The 19,274-nt window shown below is 44.2% G+C and overlaps 1 protein-coding gene across 3 annotated transcripts; it reads right to left on the reverse strand.

Annotated features, from left to right (window-relative positions):
• Nucleotides 1-343: 343 nt before the first annotated feature.
• LOC116273265 (U7 snRNA-associated Sm-like protein LSm11) lies at nucleotides 344-18,917 on the reverse strand. 3 transcript variants are annotated; one of them, XM_031662217.1, is made up of 6 exons: nucleotides 17,321-18,917; nucleotides 9,802-9,941; nucleotides 7,264-7,347; nucleotides 6,165-6,503; nucleotides 756-833; nucleotides 344-461 (listed from the first exon to the last, which is right to left on the reverse strand). In XM_031662217.1, the coding sequence occupies exons 1-5, from the start codon at nucleotides 17,766-17,768 to the stop codon at nucleotides 759-761; spliced, it is 1,086 nt and encodes a 361-aa protein (XP_031518077.1). In that variant the 5' UTR covers nucleotides 17,769-18,917; the 3' UTR covers nucleotides 344-461; nucleotides 756-758. The 3 variants fall into 3 exon arrangements, with proteins under 3 accessions (XP_031518077.1, XP_031518076.1, XP_031518078.1); XM_031662216.1 differs by lacking the exon at nucleotides 344-461 and having other exon boundaries at nucleotides 605-833; nucleotides 17,321-18,915; XM_031662218.1 differs by lacking the exons at nucleotides 344-461; nucleotides 756-833 and having other exon boundaries at nucleotides 6,040-6,503; nucleotides 17,321-18,915.
• Between the last annotated feature and the right edge of the window lie 357 nt (nucleotides 18,918-19,274).

Raw genomic sequence — 19,274 nt, forward strand, 5'->3', positions numbered from 1 at the left:
GTCCAGGCTGGAGTGCAGTGGTGCGATCTCAGCTCACTGCAACCCTTGCCTTCCGGGTTCAAGTGATTCTCCTGCCCCAGCCTCCTGAGTAGCTGGGACTACAGGTGCGCGCCATCACGCCCGGCTAATTTTGTTTTTGTTTCTTTCTTTTCTTTTCTTTTCGACAGAGTGTTGCTCTGTGGCCCAACCCGGGGTGCAGTGGCGTGATTTCAGCTCACTGCAACTTCCACCTCCCGGGTTCAGGCGATTCTCCTGCTTCGGCCTTCCAAGCAGCCAGGATTACTTCGTCACCACACCTGGCTACTTTTTGTATTTTTAGTAGAGACAGGGTTTCACCATGTTGGCCAGGCTGTTCTCGAACTCCCAACCTCAGGTGATCCACCTGCCTCGGCCTCCCAAAGTGCTGGGATTATAGGCGTGATCCACCGTGCCCGGCAAGAGTGGTGATTTAGATGTGTGGGCTTTGGTAAAGAAAAGGTACAAGGTTACAATAATGCAAATGCAGAAGGCTTGAGATGGTTTAACTTTCTAGACAGGTCTTCACTTGGTAACAGACTCCCCTGCCTCCTCTCTGCCACCCCCCAAAAGCAGCGGACAAAGCAGCCAGGATATGAATACAGTTTATTACAGTTTTCAGACTCCCATACGACACATATCTAAAGCTGAACATTGCAAACTGACGTTACTAGCAGCAATTCTCCCTAGACAGGAAGGGTTTCAGTTAATTTAGCAATTAGGAGTAAAGACAAACTTACAAATCATGTTTTTCTTGTAGCAGCTGGTATATGAGCAGTGAAAGTATAGATAGGTAGAGTCATTCGGTTTAGCCTTGTCTAAAAAAACATTAATAAGTTATGGTACAGAGGAGTATCCCCAGGGTTGCCAAAGAGAAGGCTGATGTCTTTAGATGTCAGTATGAAACAAGCAAATCACTTTCAAGACATGGCTTACTATTTGCTTTACTGTCAGGACAACAGAAAAAGAAGTGGACAGCTACCCTAGATTCTAGCTCACACATAATTCAGCCAGATAATCATCATTTAAATAATACCCCTTGAAATTTCTCAGACTTTTCACAGCTCTAAAAACACAACATCAGACATAACATCACACATTTGTTCCAAAGGACTAAAAATCAAAAGCAATTGCAAAGTATTGGGAATCACTTTTATGGCTTTCCTAAGGGACAGTCCCCATCTTTCCCGGGAGTGTTTTTAAAGAAGCACTAACTCTGGTAGGTTATCAAACTATTTTTTATTCTAAATAAATAAAAGACTAACTGAAGGTCTCAGGTGTACTTATTTTTCTTCCCCCAGATCTTCGAACCATCCAAAACCATTTATTGACAGAGAGCTTTCATTTTTATTAGAGCAGTGCAAGATAACGTACAAACATTTGAAAAATACTCAAAATACTGAGAATGAAGGAGGCCCAACCCTTCCTCAGAGGCCAGAAAACTGACAGGAACCCCAAAGGCTTATCTTAAATCCATCAACTCAATTTGCCAGAAAGCGCTGACAGACCACCCACCTTTGCAACACAGGCCCAGGATTCCTGCACTTACAACCACTAAGAAAAGCCTTCTGGGAGAAGAAAAGCACAGACTGGTGAACATAAGTTACTGAAAAAGGGTTGACTGCATTCTGTATCTGGCACAGGAAAAGAAAAATTCAAACAGCTGTGAAACCATTATATTTACACCACAATACTCTTACATGAACCTTGACTTTCCTACAGCAAGTTTCATTCATAAAAAATACATAAAAGATTGGAAAGCTTTGGGGTAGCACCAGTGACAGCTAGCTGTCATTGAATAGTTTTAATTTTTTCCTAGAGGCAAAATTTAGAGAAAATTTAAAGAAGCAATTTATAGAACTGATTCTATTTCATGATTTTGCCTTTGTCAGCTGCTATGGAAATGGTGCAAGCAGAAATATAAATATCCATTCTGAAGCAAGTAAGCTTCTATTTCTTTTTTCTCAAAGGGTAGAAGTGGTACCTCTCAATTTTTGTAAGGCGTCTGAGGATTAAGGGCAGCTCATCGCTCATGACTTGACAATCTCTAAAGGAGCTCCTGGACTTTTTCACCACGAGGATAGATGGAGCCACTCCTATCCACAACTCATAGCAAGGATCTCTACGCATCTAGATTTTAACGCCAACGGTTTCTTGGCTTCCTGACTTGACATGCACCATGCACAATGCACAAAGAGCAAGGTACTGACTGGTCTAAAGCCACTCTCCCTGGACACTGCTAACTCTGGCTAATCATCTCACAGACATCCTGCCTCTGATCATAAGATGGTCTCTGGAAGGAAGCATAAACACTTCCCAAATACTAGAGCAGACAGCCCAAAGTGCAAGTTCTACTAATGGGAGAGTAAAAGACTCACCTCTGTATACAAAGAATGGCACATGAAATTGTTTTGAGCATAAAACCATATCTCCCCTTTCTTAGTCACTTGTTATTATCTAACAAAGGTAGATACTTTTGACAAGACCTCACCAACTACCTAAGTATGTCCTGTGAATTGTCTTGAAAACATATTCCCACGTTTAAAGATTACTTTGAAGAGCCGAAGTTGAATGTTCAAAAATAAATACTATTCTTACCAAGTTTCCCAAGCCCAAATCCCTGGAGAATACTAGAAACCAGTTTTGTTGGTTTCTAGTATTTCAGTATTCAGTATTTCAGCTGCACTGAGCTCCCCTCAGGTGAGCTGGTGGGAGTTCGCGGACTCCATTACTTTCCTCATTTTCTTTCCTTCTCCTGAGGAAGCCTTCAGTTATTTCCATAGCAACTTGTGATAATGTCCTAAATGATCACATTTTTTGAGTAGCACATATACTATTGGGACCTATTTTTTCTTTCTTTTCAACAATATCTTCAATAATAAAGAAAAGGGGGCTGGGCGGGGTAGCTCACGCCTGTAATCCCAGCACTTTGGGAGGCCGAGGTGGGTGGATCACCTGATGTCAGGAGTTCGAGACCAGCCTGGCTAACATGGTGAAACCCCTTCTCTACTAAAAATAAAAAAAATCAGTCAGCCATGGTGGCTGACCCAGTTACTCAGGAGGCTGAGGCAGGAGAATCGCTTGAACCTGGGAGGCAGAGGTTGCAGTGAGCCGAGATCATGCCACTGCACTTTAGCCTGGGCAACAAGAGTGAAACTCTGTCACCAAAAAAAAAAAAAAAAAGGAAAGAAAGACAGAGAGAAAGAGAGAAGGAGAAAGAAAGAAAGAAAGAAAGAAAGAGAAAGAAAAGGGAGTAATCTGTAAAAATGAACTTTTGTTAAAAAGTAATAATCATGCTTTATACAAAACAGCACATTTACTAGATAGAATTCATTCCAGAACCACTATCCAGACCAAACAAACAAATGGGAACGTATAGCACATAAAATAGATCATACACAGTTCAAACATAATTTTTCATAGCCATAATTGTCATGTTAGGCAAAAAATGGTAAATCAACCCTTATATGGCTATATGAAAATTATATGTAAACATAAAAACGGCATATGTTTAAATCAGGTTAGATTTAACTAGGCAGTGGAATGAATGAAAACTGATTATATTCCTTTTGATTCCAAATTTCTACCTTATTGGGAAAGTAGAGTACATCATTCTAGCTGAGGGAGAGGACAGGCAGGTGAGGACAGCCACACAGGTATATGCAGTGTTGCCTGATGACTAAACAAGACAACTATTTTGGGAACTGAGATTTCAGATACACTATTTAGAATTTAGACTGGCAGCTTCCAAAGATTACTGTTCACTTGAGTTTGTAACCTGAAACCTCCATAAACTTTAGTGCATCTGATCTGGCTCTAGAGTATACTTTACAATGCATTTAAAAATAAAAACAAGTAAACAAACAACAAACTTCTACAGATTGCCCTTTTGGGATGTGTCATTTTTAGATGCTCATTTTCCATTTGGTGCTACATATAAACCCCTTGAAAGGTGTAGGGGATTCTTTCTGATAACGATCAGAAAAGGGTGAGGTCTGGGATTACAGCGGGAGCAGCAAAAAAAAAGTTACTCTCCTCTTCCTGAAGATACTCTTCTGAGAACTTCCACTGTCCCTTAGGCGGAAGGAACAGAATATGGAACAGTTCCAGAAGATATCGTTGCCTTCTGAAGATAGTTACAACAGGATCATAACTATGACCCCTAAGATTATTTTGTTTTTTGAGACGGAGTCTCGCTCTGTCGCCCAGGCTGGAGTGCAGTGGCGCCATCTCGGCTCACTGCAACCTCCGCCTCCCGGGTTCACGCCATTCTCCTGCCTCAGCCTCCTGAGTAGCTGGGACTACAGGCGCCCGCCACCACGCCCAGCTAATTTTTGTATTTTTAGTAGAGACAGGGTTTCACCGTGTTAGCCAGGATGCCCTCGAATTCCTGACCTCGTGATCCACCCGCCTCGGCCTCCCACAGTGCTGGGATTACAGGTGTGAGCCACTGCGCCCAGCTAAGATTACTTTTTTATGTAGCACCTGCCTTGCTTATAAGACACAGAATTCTTACAAAGCTATGAAACAGAGTCAGGAAAAATTACTCATGGCACTTAAACATGTTTAGAGACTGTAAAATGCCTTTCTTTAATTTTTGTCTCAATGCCCCTGTGAGGTAGGTGTCTGTGGGGAAAAAGCTGAGGCACAGAGGGGTTAAATCTGCTCACCTTTCATTGCATGATGAGCCAGTGGTCCAGCTAGCAGAAGGACCAGGTGTCCCAGCTCCCTAAACTTTATTCACCCTGCTTCTCAGAAGGCTTATTTATGTTACACAACAAATACAGCAGGGGAAAGTTTTCTTTTCATACATTTTAACTAGTTGGCTATTTCTTATTCCCACCTTGAACATGAGTTATCTCAGATAAAACCAAATAAAAACAAAACAAAAAAATCAATATTGCCTAACAGTCTGTGTCAAGATGCAGCCTATTCTGCATTAGTGATTGAAAAAGCACAGAGTATGATTCAAGTAGAAGTATTTGCGGGTGCTATGGTGTTCCTGTTACTCAAGCCAGGCTGTGAGTAAAGTGTCCCTTTAGACACCACCCACTGTACTTTGTAAGAACTTCTTTGGCCCGACACAAGGGAATACATCTACCACCCCTGTTTCATGGTGAACATTCTGAAAGATATTCTACACATGCTGGCCCTGCCTGGAAAGCGGACTCTCAGCCATGTGATGTGTATTACTGAGTTCATGAAGAACTCTTTGAAGCTGGACATGAAGGTCACAGTCTCCTGACATAAAGTTCACAGGACAGTTCACACTACGGACAGAGGGGCAATACCACAGGGTACATGCACTAGCACCATGCCACAGAAGTCAAAGAGAAGGACAAGAAGCCACCACACAAGCATCTTAGAGTCCCATCTGGTATGCCATTTGCAGAGGCTACCTCTGGTAAGGGGAAGACTGAAGAGGTCCTGTATTCCTTTCCATAAGAAGAAGAAGGATGAAAACAGAACACTTGTTGCTGGCTGCTATGGGCATACCACCTATCCAAATTCCACCCCTACATAAGTTGGTAACTTTCCTAGATCTTGTAGATTTTCAAAGACAATACATTTCATTTCTTCATCAAGAGAGAATCATGTCAGGCAAAATTCAAAAGTTAGTTACAAGATGTGAATGCAGGGCTCCAAGGCAACTTACACTGCTACTCTTGGAATCGAATTCATGAGTACTCAGGGCACTAGCTTTTAGACATGCAATACTTCTTTTCGAGATTTCTTTCCCCTATAATCTCTAAAAAGTAAGTTCCACTCATATTGTGACCCCTAAGTCTAATGGAAGATCAGATATTTGGTTTCAGGGTCTGAAGTAAATCACGATACCAAATCAGATGCATGTATCTATGTATGCTTTTTGCCTTGATATTAATGCAAATGCCCGCCCTCCCAAGGCCTGTCCTCCCCTTGAGCTCATCTTCCAGGGGGCTGAGCCTGCTCTGTCCTCTGCTTATGCAGGACCAGAGGGAATCATTCCAACTCAGAGTTTCACTGGGATACTAGGATACAGCATAGCAGCAATTCATGCATTTTATTTCTAAAAACCAAAGCCCAGGCTGAGCTGGTCACTGTGCAAGATGAACCAGCAGGACATTCTCGCCTCGAATGAAAATCTGATTTATGTGTCGAGTGAATACCTGCTGGTAATCCACTTTGGGCTTTCGCTTTTTCTTACGGGACTGGCTTCTGGAAAGGGTGGTAGCCCTGGAAAAGGTACCTCCCACACTGGAGCCTTCGGTCCGTGTAGTCCTCCCTGACAGCTCTGACCTGGACTCCTCCCTTGCAGAGGCCTGCAGGGAAGAAGGGACAGAGCGGGAACGCTTGTGTGAGCCCCGGTCAGTGTCTCCTCTTCCCCACACTGAAGCCAACTTCCAAGTGGATGTCTGTGAGTATCTAGACAGAGTGGAATCTTCAACTGCAGACTTAGAATCTGCTTCCTTCTTGGAGGAATCTTGAAGTTTCAGTCGATCAAATAGCTATAAAGAAAACAATGATAAATATTAGCCTTCTCTTTAGCCTTCATCACCCTCTTTCAACATACAGAAAAAGACCAAATTCTTTAATTATGTTCTGTGGATTCCTTGCTTTGCAATTTTTTAAAAGTTAGTAATAAATCTCCTTTCTTTTTTTTGGAGACAGAGTCTGACTCTGTCACCCAGGCTGAAGTGCAATGGCATGATCTCAGCTCAGTGCAACCTCCGCCTCCCAGGTTCAAGCGATTCTCCTGCCTCAGCCTCCCAAGTAGCTGGGATTACAGGCGCCTGCCACCCTGCCCGACTAATTTTTGTATTTTTAGTAGAGACGGGGTTTCACTGTGTTAGCCAGGATGGTCTCGATCTCCTGACCTCATGATTCACCCGCCTCAGCCTCCCAAAGTGCTGGGATTACAGGTATGAGCCACCACGCCTGGCCATAAACTTCCTATTTCTAACTATAGTGCAGATAATACGTATGTCAAGAGAAAAGGCTTATTTCTGTGGTATAAAGCTCAAAGACTTTCAAGTGTTGTAAGAGACAACTTGCTCCTCAAATAATATGCAGGTTACACGCACAGACTCACTTGAGATTCACTGGAAGCATGAAAAGAGAAACTAAGGAAGACCTTGGTACAGGCACAGCTGGTTTATAGCAACAGAGATTTCTCTCTAGGAAATCCTAGTCACTGGACTCAGGGATCTCAATTCCTAAGCTGGAAAGCATGATGGCTACTCAGGAGGTCAGGGGGAAACTGCCTACCCTAGTGAGAGTCAGTGAAGAATCCCGTTCATATGCTTTGCCTAGGACAGGTTTTCGGTAGGTCTCGTCCACATCAGTAAGTGCCTAGAGGAACAGTCCAAAAGGAAAAACATTAGACAGAATTAAAAAATTTTTTGTATAGCTTTTTCAGGGAAAAAAAGGCAGAATAACATCTATTCAGAGCAGAACTACACTTAACCGGTGACTCAGCTCCTAGGCAGAAGAAAATGGTGACACCTGGTACCTTCTGTGTAGTATTTTTAAGCTGCTATCACCACATAAGATGGGTTTCACCTACGGATGGTAAAGGTCTTTATGACTGCATGGTAGAAGGTCTTAAATTTCAGTGTGCAAGAATATCTAGGAGGTTTATTAAAATACAAACCCAAAGCTATTCTGCTGGAGATTCTATTTTGGTAGGTCTGGGATGAAGCCCAGGAACCTTTTGTTTCAGCCAGAAGCCCCAGGTGATTCTGATGCAGGATGGCTTCGGACCCCACTTTGAGGAACACTACTGCTTCTTTACCCTCTTCGGTTTCTATGTCTTATGAAAGCAATTAACAGAAATTAACCAGGGTTACACACAGACTTGCTGGTGAGTTCTCATCACCGAGAGCAACCTCACAGGACAGCTGTTAGGACCAAATGAGATATATAAGACTAATTCCTTTGAAAAGTGTAAATCACCCTACAAATACAAGTTGACAGTACTGTTATAATCACCACTATCGCCTAATACATTCTCTTCAATTCTTTCCTTCAAAGGTAAAACTATCATAATAAAACATTTTTCCCTACATTTTGGAAATGAGAAAACTGAGGCTCAGAGAAATTATCTTGCTTACAGTCACACAGTTACCAAGTGGTGAAGCTAGGATTCAAATTCCATAATGGTTGAAAACATGGTTTTAGGAGTTAGAAAGACCGAGGAAAAAGTTTGACACTTCCACTTACTGACGGTGTGATCTGTGAGCAATATTCCAATCTCTCTAGACTCAATTCTTCATTTGTGAAATGGAACAACTCATTCATTGAGGTAACATATGAAGCCCTCAGTATAGTATCTGGCACACAGCAGGAACTCAATATATGTCAGCAGCTACTGTTCTTTTCCAGGAGGATGCATGGATGGGGATGAAGCACAGGGAAAAGGAAAGTTGGAGACAGAAGACCAAATGGAAAAGAAACACCAGAAAGCTCTGGGGGTTCTTTTTTTTTTTTTTTTTTTGACAGAGTCTTGCTCTGTCACCCAGGCTGGAGTGCAGTGGCACGATCTTGGCTCACGGCAACCTCCGCCTCCCAGCTTCAAGCGATTCTCCTGCCTCAGCCTCCTGAGTAGCTGGGATTACAGATGCGTGCCACCAAGCCTGGCTAATTTTGTATTTTTAGTAGAGATGGGGTTTCCCTATGTTGACCAGGCTGGTCTCAAACTCCTGACCTCAGGTGATCTGCCTGCCTCGGCCTTCCAAAGTGCTGGGATTACAGGCGTGAGCCACCGCACGTGGCCTGGTGGTTCTTAACCACTTCAAATTATAGTTGTGCTATTACATATCGCTTCTCTCCTACAAATGTCTAAAAAAAAAAGACAGTAAGCCTCTAGAAGGCTAGGAAGTGTGGCACACTCCCTCATTATAAAACCACCATGCATCCGGGCACAATGGCTCATGCCTGTAATCCCAGCACTTTGGGAGGCTGAGGCAGGCAGATCACCTGAGGTCTGGAGTTCAAGACCAGCCTGGCCAACATGGTGAAACCCCATCTCTACTAAAATTACAAAAATCAGCTGGGCATGGTGGCAGGCGCCTGTAATCCCAGCTACTCAAGAGGCGGAGGTTGCAGTGAGCCGAGATTGCGCCACTGCACTCCAGCCTGGGCGACAAGAGCGAAACTCTGTCTCAAAAAAAACCAAAAAGACATCATGCAAAATGCTTTGTTTACTGATGTCTGCTTCACCTCTATCCTTATTTACCTTCCCATGTACTGCAGAGTGCAAGTTCCTTTCTGAAACTTTTGCACCTAGCATGGGGTTCAGCCAAAGTGGGAAGTCAATAAATGTTTTTAAATTAATGAAAGAATGGTTGGTAGAAAATCAACTAAAAGTTACTAAACCAATAAAATAACTGGTCTTTATGGCTGGGTTTCTCAACCTTGGCACTAATGACTTTTCAGACTGGATAATTATTTGTTGTTGAGGGACTATCTTGTGTACTGCAGACTGTTTAGCAGCAACCCTGGCCTCTACCTATTAGATGCCAGTAGTATCCCCTCCTACAGTGGTGACAATAAAATGTCTCCAAACATTGACAAATGTTCCCGGGAGGGAAGAACAAAATCACCTTGGTTAAGAGCCACTGCCTTAAGGAGAAGGAAGCAATAAAAAGACATTTTTTTGTTGTTGCCCAAAAGCATGCAAAAATTCTAGTTCTTCTGAGAAGTTATTTTTTGGGTTTTGCTTAATGTAGTTACTCAGGTCCTTTAAATATATAGAAGATGTAATCTGTGGGAGGCTCTCCCGCCCTGTGAGAAAGGCTTAATTACCATATTCCAGAACTTGTCAAATGCAACAAGGAAGCCTGTACAGACGCCCCGAAGTCCCTTGAAAGTGCGGATGTGAACATTCACCTTCACCCCCTCGCGGATACAGCGATGGAGTTCACCCAGAGGGCTGCCTTCGTGCACTGAAACAAGAGAAGATCAGGGCAGTTTTAACATCTGCCCTCATTCCCAGAATTATGCCAAGACCACCCAACTTCAGCCAGCAACATGAGGCCCATGGTAGAGTGACAATCTCACTATTGGAACAGGAAGGTCCAATGGGCAACATGGCTCGTGCGGTCAACACACACTGACACAAGACTAGATTCCAACAGAATGAGGATAAACCATATGTATTGATATCAGCCAAATGTTTCACTACCAGTGTATCTTTTATTCTACGATGTCGCTGATTCTAAGATGAACTATCACTTAAAAACTTCTTGGGTGGGCCGAGTGCAGTGGCTCACACCTGTAATCCCAGCACTTTGGGAGGCTGAGGTGGGCGGATCACCTGAGGTCAGGAGTTCGAGATCAGCCTGGCCAACATGGTGAAACCCCGGCTCTACTAAAAATACAACAATTAGCCAGGCATGGTGGCCCATACCCATAATCCCAGCTACTCAGGAGGCTGAGGCAGGAGAATGGCTTGAACCCAGAGGTGGAGGTTGCAGTGAGCCGAGATCCTCCCCCTGCACTACAGCCTGGGCAGCAGAGTAACACTCATTAAAAAAAAAAAAAATGGCCGGGCACAGTGGCTCACACTTGTAATCCCAGCACTTTGGGAGGCTGAGGCGGGCAGATCACAAGGTCAGGAGTTTGACACCAGCCTGGCCAACATGGTGAAACCCCATTTCTACTAAAAATACAAAAAATTAGCTGGGAGTGGTGGCCCACGCCTGTAATCCCAGCTACTCAGGAGGCTTGAACCCAGGAGGTGGAGGTTGCAGTGAGCCAAGATCTTGCCAATGCACTCCAGCCTGGGAGACAGAGCAAGACTCCGTCTCGAGAAAAACACACACACAAAATGTATGTATCAACAGCAAGATCCTTCTCAATTGTGTGCCTTAAGGCAATTCATGAATCACATACCCAGCTTGAGTCTTCCAAAAAACCAAAAGCTTTGTTTACATGTTCAAAGGAAACAAACTGCACTCTGCCCTTAAACACGTGCAATCCTGTCAGAAAGAAAGGCCTTTGACGCCACCAAAGCTACTCCACGCACAAGCTCTCTGGAGTCACTAGTGTTTCCGGGAGGAAAAGCACTGGTTGTAGCCCAAGCCCTGACGGTGTAAAAGGCACCTGCTGAGTATCTGGCTCCTATGACACTACTAATAAGCATCACATGAAAAGAGCAGGATAAGGATTTATGGGAAGAATACTGGGACTATAAATTTCAGCTTTTATTATGAAGGATTCTCTTCTCAGAGCGTGGGAGCAAAGATGAATTTTATTTTTATTATTTCATGTTAACTCAGCTCTCACAATATGCTGGCTATGGTATATAAAACCTCCCCAAAGAAAACCATACATTCTTCTTTTTTTCCTGAGACAGGGTCTCACTATGTCACCCAGGCTGGAGTGCAATGGCACAATCACGGCTCACTGCAGCCTTGACCTCCTCAGCTCAAGCGCTTCCTCTACCTCAGCCTACTGAGTAGGTGGGACTACAGGCACGCACTATGCCCCCCAATCTCTCTTTCTCATGCATACACAGTCTCAGTCTTTCCCAAGTTTGCAAGGCAACATTCTGTAGAAAGTTTATTTGTTTTTGGTCAGGTCTTAGAAGTCTGGATATATAGAGATTTGGCATTGACAGTAAACAAATGAAAAATCTCTCCTGCTTTGTTTCTAGTGGCATAAAGGAGAACAACAGCCCTGCACTTCAGTTTGGAAAACTAAATTGGTTCCTCCTGAAGCCATCTTATCCCTCTGTCATAGACTGGCTTATAAACGACGGCTGTGATAAATTAATAAAAGATTCTTAGAAGAAAATGACTTAGCAGACTGGCAGGAGGAGTTTATCTCAGATTACAGGTTTGGGAATAAGTCAGAGTTGGAAGCAACATGAAACAGTGACCTTGGAAAAGACCATGAGAATTTTGGTCTGACCATCACCATTTACCTCTCTTCTAGCAGTATTTTAAAGTCCTTTGTACATTTGCTAGCTAAGGGTCTGTGTGTGTGTGTGCATATGTGTTATAGGCCGTATTAAATCAAGCATTGTAAACAACTTTCAGGTCATTATAACTAGTTGTGTGACCCTGGTGAATAACTTTTTCTTTAAGGTCCAAATTTCCTCATTCATAAAATGAGGTTAAGATAGTTAACTTGTAGAGTTATTTCAGGACTAAGTCCCAATAATTCAATTTCTTAGAAACTGATCACATGCCTGCATTATTTCCTTTTCTACACATACATATATACTGCCCACTGCCCTACAGATGTATGTGTTTACACAAAGAATGGAAAGACTATTTTTTTTCTAACTTGGAAAAAAACAGGGACATTACTTCTTTTCCACACCTCCAAAACAGAGAGAAAGGGCAATCAAGTATCTTAGCAACAGTCTCTTATTCTAATTAAATAGATGGCAAATTCAGGTCTTTCAATTGGTCTTTCTCAAATGTGTAGCTTTAATTTTTTTCTTCCAAAGATTTAATAAGGTGTAATTTCAGGAAGCATTGCTCTCCTTGTGTGTGATCAAAAGTACAACACTAGCACCACCTATCAGAGCAAACCGCCAAGGCAAAAGTGAGCTCCCCATTCTGAATCAGAGCGCACACTTTCTTTCCAGCCATCTCTGTGACAAGCTCCAAATGGATGTGTCAGGTTTCTATGACAAAATATGACAAAAAAGCACATGCCTTATCTTTGGAGAAAGTTACTCTTCCAATCCCCTTCTCCACTGCCACACCCTTCCAGATCCAGGTCATTTTCAGCTCCACTCTTCCTTCTCCTGCTACATGTAAATTATACCATCACAGCCTGATTTTAAAATAACTGTTCTCAATCATGCCCTTCTTTAAAGACCTAAAACTTACCTCTTACGGGAACTCTTGTTTTCCTTAGAAATATTTAATAGGAATGTAGGAAGAGAAGCCATGTCTGTCGTCTCAGGTGGCGGCAAAACAAGATGGTGGATCCCCCTGCCATGACCCCCCGACGCAGGGCTTATATGCTATAGGGAAAGGGTGATTCAGAAGGGATGTGTACGACAATTGAAGTAAGTTAACATCAAGGTTGTTCTCACGTAAGGACAGGAGCTACAGTAAGTACATGCTCTTACACAAGGAACAACAGATAAATTGGAAATCTTAGAGGCCTTCCCAGAATTGGGTTTAATCAGAAATCAACATGGTGGATTAGCATTCAAGATGGAGTTGGTTTAGCCTCCACAACCACCTATTCAAAGAAAATTTAAGGACAAAACTGTATCTACATATATATCTCCAAATATACAAAGTTATTAGCTCATTAGGGCATAGGCAGCTCCCCAGATTCCATAACCTACTAAGGGCCCAGAGAAATGAAACCACAAACTGTAACAGTCACCTTATGAGTCTGCAATAGAAAAATATTTTTTCTTTTCTCTGAAAATAGTTTTAGTTGCCATTCTATAGAAGGGTGCCATGACAGATTTAAAGCACAATGTTAAAATCAGTTACCTGGCAAAGGCACACCAGTGTCTTCCCTATTGTGATGCTATGTCAAACTGGCCAACACACACACACACACACAGAGCAGTGTGGTGCAGAAATCATCTGAGGCTATTCTTTAGTTGCACTGGAGACAGCTGCAATGAGCTGAGAAAAGTGACAAGGTTGAATTTTAAGCTTGGCCTTTTTTGAAGCCTAAGTACCCCTGTTCTCGGTTTTATGTAAGTCATACTCATGCACTTTTGGCAACCTCTGTGTAACAGAGATGCTGTTCAAACTTGAGAGTTCACTTTACTGCTGTATGCAGGGCTCAGATGTTCTTGATTTTGCTTATTTTCTTGCTCTTTATTTGCAGGTAGTGAAATCAAAGTTATCCAAAGAATATCACTTTATTAAAATGAAAACATCAAGACACCATATTGTGGGAAATTATTTCAGCAATCAAAGTAAACTACAACAACAGGACTCGAACAAATTTCCAATCGTGATGTTATGTCAGAGGCCCAATAAATCAGGTTTGTTTTGAAATCCTTCTCAGCAGGACGTGTGCGAGTAAAAGGAGTGTGTAGGCTCCCTGCAGGAGAACTGAATTTGGAACTGGAGACAAGCCATTCACCTAGACAGTGGTCTAGAAGTCAAATCCTGCATGTCACATGCATTTTGGATTGACCACACACACTTGTTCATACCGGCACATGCTGCACACCAACACACTTGTAGCTAAAACAAAGTAATGATAACACTTTTTCTCACAGCTTTATAATGTCAAGATGTTAGCTTGAATACACCAGTTCGTTTCACAGTGACAGATATACCTAGAAAAAGCTTGCTTGAAGCATAATTATAAACCAAAACCACTGTGGATCAGGTATGGTGCTGCGATACTAAGGAGAAATATAGACTCTAGAATTATGTGGAAAAGAGGATGATAATGCTCTTTAGTCTTGTCTTACCGTTCTCTATAGGCGCCTCAATATTAAAAAGGAGGAAAAGCAATTACATTCCACTTGCAAGTAGAGCTTGTGCTTGAGTTCTTTACATGGAGAAAATGTGGAATCAATGATGGCTTAGGCTTAATGATTATGAAAAACCTTTCCTCCTATGCTTTTTCTTTTTTTCTTTAGTATTCCCAGTATTGCAACAGCCTCCTATACTTTTATTATTACTTTTTTTTGAGACATCTTATCACCTCTGTAGACATCCCTATGATGTCCCTATGATCTCGGCTCACTGCAGCTTCCACCTCCAGGGTTCAAGCGATTCTCGTGCCTCATCCTCCTGGGCAGCTGGAACTAGAGACAGATGCTGCCACACCCAACTAATTTTTCTATTTTTAGTAGAGACAGGGTTTGACCATGTTGGCCAGGCTGGTCTTGAACTCCTGGCCTAAAGTGATCCGCCCACCTCAGCCTCCCAAAGTGCTGGGATTACAGGTGTGAGCCACTGTGCTTGGCTACTTTTAAAATTTTATTACTGCAAGGAAAAGAATAGGACTGCTCCACAAGGGAATTCAAAGAGATTCTATGACAGAGATACAAAGTGAAACATTTTATGGTTAAAACACCATTACACTTAATTTTGCACTCCTTCCACACTGTCCTGTCTGTGAACTTGGATGGGTAACTTGGATCTGAATTGATGAAATACAGCATTTTAAAGTCAGCAACAAAATGTAGCTCCTCCTGTATTCTTCATTATGTTTCATTGATGATATGACCTAACAAAGCTTCTGTTTGCTGTTACGGCCTGATGTAACTTACATTTTATGTAAATATTTTGCAAAGAATTAAGCATTCTCAAATGCATAGCCATTTTTTTCCAGAGAGCATTTGTATATGTCCACAAATAGTTTTATCTTACTGGTATCTATATTTTGATTTTTCTGAGCAACTGTATCCAATCAGGGTTTAGAGTAGGCATATATATATATATGTATATATATATATATGTATATATAGTTTTTTAAATTAAAACTGTGGCATACATATAAAATACACCTAGTTCTTTTCTTTTTCCCTTCCAACTTTTGTTTTTGGATCAGGAGGTACATGAAAAGTTTGCTGCATGTGTAAATCGTGTGTCACTGGGGTCTGGCGCACAAATTATTTTGTCACCCAGGTAGTGACCATAGTACCCGATAGCTAGTTTTCTGATTCTCACCCCGCTCTCACCCTTCACCCTCAAGTAGGAACTCTTTCTTGAATAAATCCAATCCTCACCCATGTTTCTGTTGTTTTCTTGCTTCCTGAAGGTCAACTCTGTGTGACGTCAACACCTGTCTCTCATGTACACCCAACTGTCTGCAGTGCCATGGTGCAAATGTTCAGTATGTAGGACACATTCTCTGAGATCTTAATTCCAGGGGTATACTTAATCACAAGAAGTTGACAAAGCTGGTCTTCACACACTGTCATATCATTACAGTGAAGTGCTCTACAGGGAAGGCCAAAACCACCCACCACATAGCAATACACAGTAATATTCCTTTCCCTTGATAATCTTGGTAGCAACGCAATAACTGGTAAAATAGAAATAAATGTTGCAATGAGACTTGGAGTGCATTTCAACTAGCTAATGGTGGCCAATTGCATAGGCAAATTAAGGTCCCCCAAACTGCTCTCGTTTTGAGAACATGCATACTGTCTTTGTGTTACAGCCGGGCAAGCAAGCCGGGGTAAATCCTAGCTTGGGCAGGGATGCTGTGGCATGGTAAGACATCCAGCAAAGGCACACATAACAGCACACAGCGTTTCAGGATGTTTCTCTCTTAATAAACAAATTTCTAGGAAGGAAGAAAATCAGTCCCTTGCTTGGCACACCTCTCCATCCAAAAGGCGGTGACTTAATAAGGTAACAATTGAATTACCAGGATACAGATGCTTTGAATAGCTAAGTAGGTCATTGTGTTCACAGGGCAGATGTCAGAACTGCTTGCCAGATGACAAAAGAGATAACCCTAGGCTGTTTTTATTCCATTTATACAAGACTTAATCACACATTAGAGCCTCTGCTGTTTACAGCTTTACTCTAAGGATCTATTAGGAGGCTCCAAGAAATTCCCTTGTGCCATTTACACCTTTAGAACTTAAAATAATCTGCACATATTGTAATATGAGCCTGAGAGACACAGTCCTGCACCCAGCCAGGCAGAGTGGCTGTAAAACAGCGTCTGTGTTTTAGTGGCATTCTGTGCCTGCTGCATTTCAGCACTTGTGACTTAGTAATGTGAACATATGTTTATCAAGACCCTGCAGCCCTTCTGCTTATCGCACTCAAGACGGAGTTGTCAATGTACAGGGGTTAACCTCCCCACACTCCATCCGATCCTCCTCAAATCCCACTGACCAAATACTCTCCTTCCCCTAATATTGGCTGTGCTCTCCCCTCACGTCTCCTTTTCCGCCCTGCCTTACCTCTCACTGTGGTCTCTAAGACCTCTCATCACCTCTGCAGACGTCCCTCTGATGTCCCCCAAACTCTGTAGCCCCCGCCACCTCTCTAGGTCCTCCATCAATCCTGTAGACCCTCTCCGCAGGCTCATCACCTCTGACCCTTCCATGGGCCCCGATTACCTCTACAGACCTTTCCCACGGCTTCTTGTCACCACTACAGCCTCACCACTCTCCCTCTGTTGCTCCTACAGCCCCTTTTCTTACTCAGAGGGACCCTCCCCACGCCGTCATTACCCACATTACTGAAGCAGTTCCACCCCACAGTCGCTGATGATCCCCGCAAATCTCCACCAAGGCGTTCCCACAATCCGTGCAGACCCGCGCCCGGCCACCGCCGCCCCGCAGACGCCCCCTCGGCCGCCAGCTTCCGGACGGCGGCGGCCCCGCTTCCCGCCCAGACCGCGGACTCACAGGGCATTCGCGTGAGCACGTTGCGTGGCGCCTTCCTGCTTCGACCGGGACCCCTCCGGCCCACTCCTGCGGCTCCGTCCCCTTCCTCTTTGGCCACCATGAGACGGCGGAGACGCTGGATGCGCTCGGGGTCCGGGGCGGGCGCGTCCGGGCGGCGGCGAGTCCTGCCTGAGGGCCCGGGCGCGGAGGGAACCCCCGAGCCCGCGGCCGCGCCCCGAGCCCGCCCGCGCCCGCGCCCGCCGCCCCGGACCCCGGTCCTGAGGAAGCTCTCGTACTCCGCCACGTTGTTGAAGCAGGGGGCATTGGGGTAGGGGATGGGAGGCAGGCGGGGCGCGTACAGCGCCAGCAGCGGGTCGAAGCTGTCAGAGCTGACATCCAGCCGCGGGCTGGGCGGGCGCGCGGGACTCGCGGCGCGAGCCGACCTCGCCCCCCGCTCCCGCTCCTCCATGTTTGAAAGGCCCGCAAGCCGAGGCCGATGGGAAGAAGGAGCGGAGCCGCCAGAGGGCGGCACTGCGCAGCCGCGGCGCGGGGTTGCACTGCGCCGACGCGGCCGCCGGAGGGCAGCACCTGTCCTCGTTCCACCCCGGCCGGGGGGCGTGGTGCGCGGCTCCGACCAGCCCGCGCCTCGCACCGCCTCCGCCCACGGCTGACAGGTTAACGCTGTCGGCTGCTGCTTGACCTGCTCCAATGCAGTTTCCCCGTCTATATCATTACCACTTAGGGTGTTTGTTAATACTCTGGGTTCCCCGGGAATGAGCTCGGGATCGCATCCTAGCTTGAGCTGCAGGAAACGTCTGGAGGAAGGCAATGAATGTCTCAATTTGCTTCCATGCTGAGTACTACTGATGGGGTGGGAAGAATAGCCTCCCTGGGCTCAAAGTATTTAGCGTCTTTCTCATCTGAAATATGACATAAATAGTACCTACCTTATAGAACTGACCTCAGGATGGGGAGATACTGCCTACAGAGCTCATAATAGATGCATGTCGGCCAATACTGGGTGTCTGTCCTCCATTTCCTATACACTGTGCATAAACAAATTTGCGCTTAGTATCAAAGAAAATTCATTATATCACTGTCTTTCTAAGCATTGCTAAGCAATTGGAAGAAACGAGGATCCAGCTCTTGGAGGAAATTATGGAAAATTCACAAGACCTGATCATACCACTTGCTACTTTATAGTCTCAGTTCGGCAAAATATTTTTTGGTTGATTTTAAAATGACAGTCTACTCTACACAGAAGGCCCAGATACAACCTTCTCATCCATCAGAGCCAAAATGTTTCCACTCACCTACAGGCCACACATCACTTGCCCATCACCACATTCTTGAACTGCCATCAACTAGTGTTCTCTATACTAGTTGCTTTGTGTACATTTCAGTTTCCTTAAGACTTAGAGAGGATGTCTCCAAGAGAGTACTGGAGAGTACCTTAGACAGCAAGATGAAAATTAGTATACAACTGTGATGTATACCTTGGGATGAATGCATTCTACTGCAAAGATAAAACCATCAAGCAGGCCGGGCGCGGTGGCTCACGCCCATAATCCCAGCACTTTGGGAGGCCGGGGCAGGTGGATCACGAGGTCAGGAGTTCAAGACCAGCCTGGCCAAGATGGTGATACCCCCCCCCCATCTCTACTAAAAATACAAAAAATTAGCCGGGCATGGTGGCACGCGCCTGTAATCCCGGCTACTCCAGAGGCTGAGGGAGAGAGCTGCTTAAACCTGGAGGAGCGGAGGTTGCAGTGAGCCGAGATCGCACCACTGCACTCCAGCCTGGGTGACAGAGCGAGACTCCGTCGCAAAAAAAAAAAAAAAAAAAGAAAAGAAAAAAAAAATCAAGCAGTGGCTTCTAATTAGTAGCAGTACAGGTTTCTTTATGGCACAGGTTTTGAACACAGCTTATCACTTTATTCAGAACCCCCTGCCTGAATAAAAAACTCGCAGCTGC

The sequence above is a fragment of the Papio anubis genome, unplaced genomic scaffold (assembly GCF_008728515.1).
Source record: "Papio anubis isolate 15944 unplaced genomic scaffold, Panubis1.0 scaffold490, whole genome shotgun sequence".
In the NCBI taxonomy this organism is placed as follows: domain Eukaryota; kingdom Metazoa; phylum Chordata; class Mammalia; order Primates; family Cercopithecidae; genus Papio; species Papio anubis.